This window comes from Alexandromys fortis, unplaced genomic scaffold, assembly GCF_014885135.2.
Source record: "Alexandromys fortis isolate MF-2015 unplaced genomic scaffold, M_Fortis_MF-2015_v1.1 scaffold_82, whole genome shotgun sequence".
NCBI classification, from domain to species: Eukaryota; Metazoa; Chordata; class Mammalia; order Rodentia; family Cricetidae; genus Alexandromys; species Alexandromys fortis.
Genome location: NW_026067963.1, coordinates 4,219,868 through 4,232,102, shown reverse-complemented (window position 1 = coordinate 4,232,102; position 12,235 = coordinate 4,219,868). Strand labels below are relative to the sequence as shown.

The following is a 12,235-nucleotide window of genomic DNA, read 5'->3' as shown; positions in this document are numbered from 1 at the left end:
CCTTAGACCCAAATTCTGAAGTCAAGATACCTTTAGAACATATGTGCAGGTTCAGCCTAGCAGCCCATATAATGAAATGTCTCTCTGTACTTAGCTCCTTCACAGTCAAAAATTTTAAAGAAAACACAATGTACATAATCCAGACTCTCTGTGAATTTTCCATTTTTACGTGGCTTATTTTTCTTTATTTCTCTTAATCTATAACTATATGTACTTCTGTACTCTGTCTCTTTAAAGACTTTACCCTTTTTCTTTTTAAGACATTAACTTTATTCTTTATATTCTTTTTCTTCTCTTTCCCAAGCCTACGTACATTTATCCAACAGTGTCTGAATCTGTTTTATTGTGAATCTGTAACTTTTTTACTATCCAGGAGCACTTTGTTTTGCACCTTTAAATCACTAAGAGCTTAAGAATCTAAGCTGTGACATTCCTAGGTCAAAAACAGGTACTGTATGCTGGCCCCGCCCAGTCCAACATGGCGGAGCCGATCGTGCCTCTGATCCTTGCACTTTGCACCATTAGCATGGCGGAGCTGCTTGTGCCTCTGAGCTGCAGCACACAATGTCCCCCTTTTAGGCACACAGCAGTCTAGTTGCCATCAAACAAATCGTAGCACTTTAACCCAAATGCTCCATTCATAAGCTCTGTCTCCTGCCGGAGCCAGACAGAGATCACAATGGCGGCACAGCCCAGAAAGCCGGCATTTTAAAACAGCCAGTTTTTTTCCTGCTGCCGAGTCAGGACAATTTCTTTGAGGCACGCAACCCAGAAACAGCAAAAAGCTGTCTTAAATTCTCTCTCTCTCCTTTTTAAGCCCTCTCAGGTTTTTAAGTGGATTTAGCCCCACGTTGGGCGCCAAATGCAGCGGTTGAATTAAATAAGCACCAAAGATAATAGGTATTTGAACAAGTTTAATAACAAAACCAGACTCACGAAACCAAGGTTCCAGCGGAGTAGCCGGCGGAGACAGGAGAGGAAGGGAAGGGGCGAGCAGCCTCTGCCCGCCCAATATATCAGTAAACATACGCCCGAGGGCAGCCCGCCCCCAAGGGGAGGGCTTATCCCTACAGGCTTTGAGGTATCCTATGCTCAAGTCATGCCTGTAGAAAGAACAGTGGGCTGCGTTCCAGTTGCCCAGCTCACGGCCACCTGGCTACCTTTACCCGAAATAATTACATGGAAACTGTATTCTTTTAAACACTGCCTGTCCCATTGGCCTCTAGCCTCTTACTGGCTAACTCTCACATCTTGATTAACCCATTTCTATTAATGTGTGTAGCACCACAAGGTGGTGGCTTACCGGGAAAGATTCAGCATGTTGGACCTGGCAGCTGGTTCCATGGCATCTGACCCAGAGAGGAGAGGCATGGCGATTGCCTCACTTCCCTCTTCCTCCAGCATTCTGTTCTGTCTACTCCACCCACCTAAGGGCTGGCCTATCAAATGGCCAAGGCAATTTCTTTATTAAGCAATGAAAACACAAAACAGAAGACCCTCCCACATCACATGCCCAGGGAGACAGACCACTTCCCATTGCCTATGCAAGATGTAGAACTGTCAGCTACCCCTCCAGCACGTCTGCCTCATGCTGCTGTGTTCCTCCATCACAGTAATGGACTGAACATCTGAACTTCAATCCTCCCAGTTAAATGTCTTCCTTTATAAAAGTTGCCTCGGTCATGGTGCCTCTTCACAGCAATAGAAACCCCAACTAAGACAGATGGGGTATGGGGTATCTCTTTCCCTGGGCCTCTAGAGTTCACTCTGCTAGATGCAGGGAAGGGACAGAATCTTAAAGATGGAATCTCTCATCTTTCCTATCAAGTAGGCCGGTGCTGACCACAGGTCATGTGGCAGATGCCTAACAGAACTTCATTCCATGTGGACGCTTCTCTCTTCATACCAGGGACATATCTGTGAGCAGGCAGCTGGTCCCATGCTCCACAGTCTGTTCTCCTTGGAGTGGCTTCATATACAGGATGTGACTCCTGCTGTGGGTGGTGCTTGGTGGGGACGGACCAGAACACTAAGTGGCATCTGTCCAGGAAGTCTAGCCTCCATGCTTCTTTGGTCACTTCCTTAAAGGCTTGGGAGACAGGTCTGTGGTGGAACACCCGCATAGCATGAGGGAAGCCCTAGGTTCAGTCTCTAATTCTGCTAAATTGCCACATCCAATTCTCAGTTTACATGTGATTAGGCAGAGGGGCTCTGAACGTTTACCTGATCTGAATGTAACTCACTGGCGTTGGAACTGTGTGAAAGAGCAACTAAGCGTCGGGGTGGGGTGGGAATTTAGCACTGTGGTAAAGTGGCTCCTGCCTGGTATGATGTTCTGGGTTCAGCTGCCAGACCAAAGAAGACAGAAGAATAGCAACGGCACTTGGGGAGCATATTTCAAAAACAAACATACTCTATATTTCTAAATATGCTGCGGTGTTTTTTTTTGTTGTTGTTGTTTTGTTTTGTTTTTGCTGTAGGATACCCTTTATTTTGCCAGAGTTCTCTTACAAGTTCATTCTTTTTGGGAGGTTCAGGGATAGACCTGGAGAGCAGGAAAGAACTTAATTGAATTGTAGCACAGCTTTCTCACCAAAGTGTTGATGTGTTTTAATCTAGAGCATGGCAATGTAAAAGAAAAAGATATACTGGTTTTGCCCCTTGACCTGGCTGACAGAAGTTCCCATGAGATGGCTACGAGAACAGTTCTCCGGGAGTTTGGTAGAGTAAGTAGCAGCAGGTTTTGTTGACAGAGTATACACTATACGGCTTTCCCCAGCTTGGTTAAAACTGCCGAAGAGATTCTTGTCTGTGGTGTCATTCACAGAGATCCAGGCCCATGGGATGCATTAGCGGGGCAGATCTGTTACTTGAACCTCTTGACCGCTGGGTTTTGGACTTTGGTCATTAGTATTTTTCTTATCTTTTAAATTTTCAGTTCCTACTGTAGGCAAAAGGGTTAAGCATTCACCACAACTTTGATATTTATGAATCTTGCTCTCTCTTGTGAAATATTATTACTTAAACTGAATAGGTGAATTGTGTTGTTTTTTTTTTCTTCTTGTTTTGTTTGCTTGTCTTTTGTTTTGTTTCAAGACAGGATCTCAGTATACAGCTCACCAAGAACACACCATGTAGACCAGGCTGGCCTTGAACTCACAGAGCTCTGCCTGCCTCTGCCTCCCAAGTGCTGGGATTTAAGGCTTGAGTCACTACCCCTGGCTTGATTTTATCCTTCTGTTGTTGGTTTTAGAAAGGTAACATGGCTGTACTGATTCACCAGAATAACAGCACTCCTGGCTAGGAGTTCCGTCGGTCCATTCCAAGACCATCTCTAAAAAAGCCCTCTTTCTGATTTGATTTAACTAGATTGATATTCTGATCAACAATGCTGGAATACCACAGTGTTCCTTTGTGGGCGATACCAGCATGGATGTCTTCAAAGAGATACTAGAGGTGAACTACCTGGGGACAGTGTCCTTGACCAAGTGTGTTCTACCTCACTTGATGAAGAGAAAGCAAGGAAAGATCGTGGTTATGAATAGCATTGCGGGAATTATACCCATACCCCTTTGCAGTGCGTACGTGGCCAGCAAGCACGCGCTTCGGGTAAGGCTCCTGAACCCAACTACTTTAGCATTGCCCAAGAGGCTCACGGGGAACTGTCCATCAGTGGATGAGGTCAGCCAGTGAGGTGTGGCACTAAGGGGCCACATAAAGAGAAGAACTTTGAGAGGAATGCACCAGTAAATGACCAAGAATATTTGAGCGGCACGTGCTTATTGCTTATTTAGCAGATTTCCAACGTGTGCTCACATGATGCTGTACTCTGAGGAGAGATTATTTCTGCTCTAGCAGGCATATACGGCCTATTGCCTGAGCTCTTTCTCTGACATATTTTCAACTGCGAGGCAACTCTCTCTTTGCTGGTCTCATTCTGGATGCATGATTACTGAATGATTGGTTCTGGACTCCATATTCCTCCTAGGGAAACGTGGACTCCATTCATTCTGGCTTCATGGAAAGAAGGAAAATTTGATCAAGGCAAAGACTAGGAGAAAAACCTGACCTGTTTTACCTTAGCAGTAATAAATATTAAAACAGAATGATTCTTACGCTGGTTTAAGAGTAAAACTAAAGACATAATAAGGTCAGCGATTGAGGAAACATTAAAATTTAACTCATCCTATTGAAAGTGAATCCCTCCCCCTCCTTTTTGTTATTGAGTCAGGATCTCATTCAGCACACGTTAGCCTTAAACTCTCTGTATCCGAGGCTGGCCTTAAACTACTGGTCCTTCTGCCTTCAGCTCCCAAGTGCTGGGATTACAGGCATAGGTCAGCGCAGATGGCTGGAAAGTAAGTTTTGATGGAATATATTACTATTGGAATTGTATGATGCAGTGGTTCAGATCACCGTCGTCCCATAGAAATGGGAGCTGTGGTCCAATAGGACCTTTCTCTGCCTGTTGGGTGTGGACAGGTGCATACTGATGAAGGGCTGCAGTTCAGATGCTCTCCTCAGATCTAGTAAAGGACTGCCAATCAACCGCCCGTAGAGAGAGGCACACTTGAGGCAGACAGATGTGAGATAGTGTACCTCCCATCTGTCGGGACCCAGGCTTAGAAGACATGGAGAATACCCTTTGTAAAAAAAAAAAAAAAAAAAACAGCCTGGCGATGGTGGCGCACGCCTTTAATCCCAGCACTCAGGAGGCAGAGGCAGGCGGATCTCTGTGAGTTCGAGACCAGCCTGGTCTACAGAGCTAGTTCCAGGACAGGCTCCAAAGCCACAGAGAAACCCTGTCTCGAAAAACCAAAACCAAAACCAAAGAGAGAGAGAGAGAGAGAGAGAGAGAGAGAGAGAGAGAGAGAGAGAGAGAGAGAAGAGTTGCCTCACCTGTTCCCAAGGCTCCGTTTTAATTGGATTTAATAAGCTGGCAAAATGTGCCTGGTTGATGGGTCCTTGCGATGGCGTAGAAGATAAAAGCACTTGCCCTGCAGGATTGGGTCGTGGGAGTTTGGAGTTTAGTTCCTCAGTGCCCAAGGTGGAAGGAAAGAACCAGTGACTCCAAGCTGCTCTCTGATCTCCGGATGCACGTGGAAGCACAGACGCACGTGAATGCATGTGCGAGCGCGTGCACGTGCGCGCGTGCACACACACACACAAATAATCATACGTCCAAATTTTGAAAATGTGGCTGATTTACGATTTTGTTACTTATAGCAGCAATTTAGTTGAACATTGAGGTCAGTAGGCGTGTGAAAAGCAGGTTTCCTTCTCAGTTCCCAGTAAGTTTTAGAGTGACTTTAATCACTGGAATTTATACACTATCCCTGGTGTGGTTAATACAAAGAGAGGGCTCAGTGCTCCCGGCTTGGCAGATTGCTGCTGCTTTCTTTTGCTACAGACCAGCAGAGGCTAAAGGTAGGGGAGTTTTCCCTACTCTCACAGGTATTTTGTTTAGGTCCACCCTTGGGTCATCAGTCTCTGACTGCAGGACCCTTCACCATCCTTGAGCTGTGTGGTGTAGGGAGCTCAGAGCTTTTAATGTTGCTGAATCAGATATGGATGCACTTTTGGAGAAGAGACATAGAGTGGACTAGGAGTTCATGTTCGGTATAGTTAAGAATGACATACGCCTTTGTGCTTCTGCTTGCTTCAGCTAAAAGCGCCTTCCCTTTAACCTTGTAAAGCAGACACTTGGAAACATCAGAACCTCTTGAAAGCTTTTCCGGCTTCACTTCACATACCTAACCACAAGGAAGCTGGCCTGAACTGCCAAAGCCACCCACAGAAGGTCGCATAGCCCACACTTGGAATCCAATAACATGGCAACCGTTAAAGTAACCAGTGCTGAGAAGCCTATCAGTTCGGGTGGGAATCTATAAGCCAGGGCCCAGTCTCTCTGAAGATCAAGCTCAGTTCTCCAGCTCCCATCCCCCTGTCCCTCCCCCGCCTGCACCCCGCCCCCGCCTGCAATACCCCCCCCACGCTGTCCAGCCCCCCACGTGCACCCGCAGCCCCAACTGCTGCTTGTGTTCTCCAGAACCTGCTTTCCCAAACATCTTGAGTAAAGAACTTAGGCATTTCACTAGCTGGCCTGGTGTTAAAACTGCCGTCTGGAAATTTCCTACCTTAGAACTGTGATTGCTGGTTATTCATAGTTGGTTTACAGTCTCCAGTATCGTTAGGTCTGGAAGGTCTAGCTAGCTATTCTTTTTTTACAGTATAATATATATGTAGTCCTTATTTCTCCCAGTGACTCCTCCAAGATCATTTCCACCCTCCCCAATTTTCTGTATTTCCTTTCTCTCTCTCTCTCTCTCTCTCTCTCTCTCTCTCTCTCTCTCTCTCTCCCCTCTCTTTCTTTCTTTCTTTCTTTCTTTCTTTCTTTCTTTCTTTCTTTTCTCTTTTTCTTTCTCTCCCTCCTTCTCTCTCCCTCCTTCCCTCCCTCCTTCCTTCCCTTTCTTTCCTTCTTTCTTTCTTGCTAACTCCAATTACACCTTTAATCTCAACACTTGGGAGGCAGAAGTAGGTGGATCTTTGTGAGTCTGAGGCCAGCTTGGTCTACAGAGCTAGTTCCAGGACAGCCAAGGCTACACAATGAAACCCTGTCTTGAAAAACCCAAAGCAAATAAACAAAACTAAAACAAAACCAAAACACCCCAAAATATGTATTGCTGTGTTTTGCCTGAATGTATGTCTATGGACCAGGTGTGTGTCTGGTGCTTGCAGAGGCCAAAAGAGGGTGCCAGAAAAAAAAAAAAAAAAAAAAAAAAAAAAAAAAAAAAAAAAAAAAAAAAAAAAAAAAAAAAAGAGGGTGCCAGAGTCTTTGGACTGGAGTTATATAGATTGTTGTGAGGTACCATGTGGGTGCTGGGAATCCAACCAGGATCCTCTGGAAGAGTAGCTAGTACTCTTAACCACTGAACCGTCTGTCCAGCCCCTAAAGATATAAATTTAGAGGGCAATTTGATATTATGTTCATATAGCAAAATACTAATAGTGGGTTAGTTCCTGGTCTGGCTTCTTTTAAAGGTCAGTCCAAAGACAATCACATTGTAATCGTGACTAGCTGTGCACTATCCATCAGGCAAAATTTACTTCATGGAAATTAATTAATCAGTTAAAATGGTAATATAAAATTTAAAAATGGATTGGATTTATCTATGGTAGTTATTGTAAAGTTCCACTCCTTTTTTTTTTTTAAAAGCCACATTAAAAAAAATCCATCCAGGAAATGAAGAGATGCCCCTCTACTCCTACCAGAGGTCCTCTGTAAAACATAAACATTTTTGGAGTGGGAAAATGAAGATTGTCATGAGGAGGTAGAAACAGGGGTCTCTAGAGCAAAGTCCGGTGTCTGCTCCGAGCTTGTCTGCCGTAGAAGCACTGATGCCAACGGCTACTGTGGCCTGTGTGTGTGCTATTTGTCCTTCATTCAAGCATTTTAGAACACAGTTCCTCGAGTCCCGAGACAATGAAATGAGACCTATATCTGTGTCTAATTTCCTTTTTCTTTTTATTGCCTATTAGGGGTTTTTAAATACCCTCCAAAGTGAACTTTTTAACTACCCGGATATAAAGGTGTGTACCATTTGCCCAGGACCTGTGCATTCGAATATTTTCAAGAATTCTTCTACTTCAGTAGTCACTAAGGTAAATGTTTTCGGTTGAAAAATAGTTGGAATGTTTTACTTCTTATTCCACAGTGTTGAATCATATAGGTTATGGTTTCTGTCAGAAGGAATTACTAATTAGCCGCATAGCTTAACCCCAATTGTTGAGACGTTCTGCCAATGTTTGGCAATCAATTTTTCTAGTACTAATAAAACTGTATGGTATCAGTTCTAAAGCTGTCCACCCTGTCCACCCACTGTTGTGCAATAACTCCACAGTTGGGAACAAAATCCCTTTTATCATCTTCTGTCTCACCACAGGTGGGTGAGACTTCATTTTTGTGGGATTTTCGTGTGCCTTTTGAGGTAATAACAACCATTAGGCCCCATAGTAAAGAAAATGGAAGGCTTTGACCTTTTGATTAGCCAGCGCAATCTCAACCAGCCTGGCTGTGATTCCTATGAGGGATGGTGGGATGTCATGGAAACCCATGACTCCTGCTAACGCCCGGAAGAGACTTGTACCAGGGGCAAGGCTCCAGACTGCATGGACCCCACTGGCACCCGCCCTTGGCTCCTTCTTAACACAACATTTCTGTAAAAATAGATTGATAAATCTCCAGCATTCACTTTATTTTGACCTTTTAGACCAGAGAGGATAATACTGTGCGTGTTCCCAAGATGGAAACGAGCCGCTGTGTCCGGCTGGTACTAATCTCCATGGCGAATGATTTGAATGAAGTCTGGATAGTTAAGCAGCCTGCCTTGTTTGGTCTGTATCTGTGGCAGTATGTGCCGCTCCGGGGCCGGTTATTTTCAAGGATGATGTGGAAGAAAATCATTAAAGCCTTTTATATTGATATAGTAAGTGACTTCCTTTGTTTCTAAGTGTGTGTGTTCATCTTGCATGGAAACACAAAGTCTTCGAAGGCTTTAGAATAGTTTTTAACTAACTTCCAGACCAGCTCACAATACAAATACCCAAACCACATAAGAGCATTCTATCCCCACACGTGGTTTTCCATCAGTTGCCACTGGTCTAGGCTACAAGGTTTCACATGGCAAGCAAAGGCCGCCCTGCTTTCTTCTATACTTACTACTTGAGAAAGTAAGTCCCAGAAAACATCCCTCTCCACTCCCTCCCATACGCAGTCTCCCCATCTTGGCTCAGTCATCACTTCCTCCAAGGGATACCTTTCCCTCCCTGTCTCTTCTCCTGGGAGAGGTGCCTCAGCCCCGAGTTTCCCACTTTCAGAACTACACTAAGACAGTTACACACACACACACTCACACACACACACACAGACACAGACACACACACACACACTCATACTGTGCAGTCCTTGTTTTTCCCGTCTCAGCCCTGAAGCATTCTGCTCATGTCAGACATGTAGGCAACAGGGCTAATTGCCCCTTCTTTCCACATCATGCCTGTAACACTGAGAGGGGAATAGTGACTGTTACTTAAAAGAAAGGAGTTTTATGGATACTCATCACAGTGAATGTAATGAGTTAAGCTTATTGCAGTTATACATAAGAAAGGCTGTCGTGGGTTGTTTTCATTATTCCCTCTGTATGCTTTGATACAAGCATTTAAAAACATTTTTAAGTTTATATGCTTGTATATTTGTGTGTGTGTGTATTTGTTACATGTCTGTGAATGCCTGTGAAGGCCAGAAGAGAGTGTCAAAACCCTGGGAATGGTTGTGGGTCTCCTGATTCAGGTGCTAGGATCCAAACACAGGTTCTCTGGAAGAGCAGCAAGTGCTCTTAACTGTCAAGCTAGCTCTCCAGCACTTGTTACAAACCACTAAAAGTCTTAGCTACTACATAGCTGGGTATGGTGTTACATCCCTTTAATTTCAGCACTTGGGATGGATCTCTGTCAATTTGAAGCCAGCCTGATCTATGTAAACTAGTTTATTCTATATAGTGGGTTGTGAGTTCTGGTATAGCCAGGGTTACTTAATAAAGAAACCCATCCAAAACAAACAAAACAAAACAAACAGAAAAACAACAGCAGCAGCAGCAGCAACAACAACAAAAAACCAGATAAATAGCAGTCTGAAATAAGGCCATAATTTACAGAGTATATAATCCACCAGAAATTAAGCACGCTTCTCTATTTTTTAAAACAGTCAATTACTTCTACCTTTTTATGTTGTAAAAATGAATCAGGCGAGGGAGAGCCAAGAGAAAACTTTTACAAAGTGCTTAAGGACACTAATATTATACAACATTTGCATAGTGTCCTAAAATGTCGAGGTTGAAATGTCATGAGTCATTCTGGGTCTTGGTGTTGTGAGATGGTTCTAAGACAGACTTCATGGAAAGATGCCTGTGTTTTAAATCAGGGTGGCTTAGGGAGCATCTTGGAACTCAGTGACAGAGCAGCCCTGGGAGGGAAAGATTCTGTACACGAGGAAGCTCGGTACTCTGGGTCAGAGCTGGACCTGGTGCTGAAAGAGCTGGGTTCAAATACCAGGTCTAAGCTACGTTTCCATGGCTTTAAGCAGGTCGCCCCTCCGACTTAAGTGGCTCACCCACACAATAGGTAGGAGGTGGCAATAGCAAGTCATGGGGTGTTACGGGCATTAGGTAAGAACAGAAGGGCAGAGGCACTTCTTAAGGACAGCCCGGAGTGTCTCAGGGCTGCTGTCCCTTTATTCTCCATTCCAAGCTGGGAAGGCAGGTGGTTCGGTTGTTTCTCTGTTGTGACACTTATGAATGGTGACAAGAAGAGGGGAGTGTCATATTGTTTCATTGTCTTGGTTTCAATTCCTTCCAGCATGTGGCCTGATATGATTTAGGTATGGTTTATCCTCCAAACATTTGTCCCCATGCTGAACCTCCATTAAGAGGCAGAGCCTGATACGAGGCCATGGAAGCATCACTCTTAAAATGGGTTAATGTTTTCCCCCCAGGGCTCTGGTAGTTCTAGGGAGAGTATGTTCTCATATGGCATAGCTACCTAACATGCCTGTTTTTTTTCATTTCTCTACAGAATAATTTTAAGGCCAGTCTTCATATGAGACCAAGCGAATGAGGCTGCCTCATCTTGCACTTTTAGCTATCAAGTTGGTGAGATGAAAAACTGATTTTCCTACAAGCACAGGAATGGGCTAATATATAACTGATCATCATGTTACATCATTCCCAGTTTGAACACTTAGGAGAAATTAGCAGACTGTTTATACAACTGTTCTTGATACCAGTTAATATTATCAGTGCTTCATGGTAAGGCAGAGGAAGAAGACATCAAAGAGACTGACCATCAGAGGGAGACAGGGACCAAGCACGGTACTTTCCGGTGCACAGTCTTTCAGAAAGGGGCATGTCAACGCCATTTTGTGATATTTACAGAGAATTTTTCTATAAAAGATAAACATCACACAGAGCACTTTGCCTTGGGTTTCAAAGCAAGAAAAACAGTGATTTCAAAGGTTATGGTCTTTTCTTCACTAGATCAGCTCTTTTTCTTGGATAAATTAAAAACATTTGTTTTATGTATAGCATTACCAGAAACATATTAAATAGTACTATAATAGAATGATTTTGGTCTTTTTTTTTTTGGTTTCTTGAGACAGGGTTTCTCTGTGGCTTTGGAACCTGTCCTGGAACTAGCTCTGTAGACCAGGCTGGTCTGGAACTCACAGAGATCCACCTGCCTCTGCCTCCTGAGTGCTGGGATTAAAGGCGTGCGCCGTTTCCTGGGTGGTGGTAGTGCATGCACACCTGCCTTTAATCCCAGCACATGGGAGGAAGAGGCAGGCGATCTCTGTGAGTTCGAGATCGGCCTGGTCATACAAGAGCTAGTTCCAGGACAGGCTCCAAAGCTACAGAGAAACCCTGTCTCAAAAACCAAATGAATGATTTTATGTAAGTGGTCCTCCCTCCCTCCTTCCCTCCTTCCCTCCCTCCCTCCCTCCCTTCCTCCCTCCCTCCCCCCTCTCTTCCTTCCTTCCTCCTAGCAGAAGTGCCAGTGGAGGATTGTTTTCCTCTAGGCTGTAGATAGATTGTTAATTATTTTTCCTGAGAGAAAGACAAAAGCAGTAAATCTTCTGAACTAAAATCATCAGTAAACTGAGGTGAAGGTGAATGAGGTGAGGAGTTAAAAATCTTTTAATGGAAGGCTAATTTTGGGCCAGTGCTTTCCTTATCTATAAGTGAGGTAAAACCAGAGCATGCCTATTTTTTCCCATCTGAGCAGCTATAAATCAATAGCTTTGGGCATGTAGTAGTTCTATGTCCTTGGATATCTGGAAGTGTCTTAAATGGAATACTTTTTCTGGACCCTAAACACTGACCAAATGCCTAACAATTGCAGGAAGGTCAATCTCTATGTTTAGATTGAAGAAAAGAACAGAGACCTGGTAAAGGGAAGCAGGTTTCTTGACTGTGTGACTGTCTTCACAGATAGCTGGGGGATCTAATCAGTAAACCCCAAATGCATAGGGAAAATTGTGCCCAGAAAAAATGCTGCTGAACTGTGGCAGATAAATCCCAAATTTGTAACAAATGGGGATAAGCTACAGAGAAATCTACAGCAAGAAACAGTCACTTTATTCACAAGGCAATAATTTTAACATGCCTTGTATCCTGGTCTAATCCTC

At 44.0% G+C, this 12,235-nt stretch overlaps 1 protein-coding gene across 2 annotated transcripts in view; it reads left to right on the top strand.

Moving 5' to 3' along the window:
• The window catches only part of LOC126508370 (dehydrogenase/reductase SDR family member 7-like), a 22,787-nt gene extending 11,615 nt beyond the window's left edge, over positions 1 to 11,172 (top strand). Inside the window, exons 3-7 of one of the 2 annotated variants that reach the window (XM_050153585.1) lie at positions 2,620 to 2,726; positions 3,370 to 3,609; positions 7,540 to 7,662; positions 8,271 to 8,486; positions 10,627 to 11,172. In XM_050153585.1, coding sequence (XP_050009542.1) covers positions 2,620 to 2,726; positions 3,370 to 3,609; positions 7,540 to 7,662; positions 8,271 to 8,486; positions 10,627 to 10,668 — 728 coding nt within the window. In that variant the 3' untranslated portion in view covers positions 10,669 to 11,172. The remainder of the gene's footprint in view (positions 1 to 2,619; positions 2,727 to 3,369; positions 3,610 to 7,539; positions 7,663 to 8,270; positions 8,487 to 10,626) is intronic. The other variant, XM_050153586.1, reaches the window with a different exon arrangement.
• The last annotated feature ends 1,063 nt before the right edge of the window (positions 11,173 to 12,235 follow it).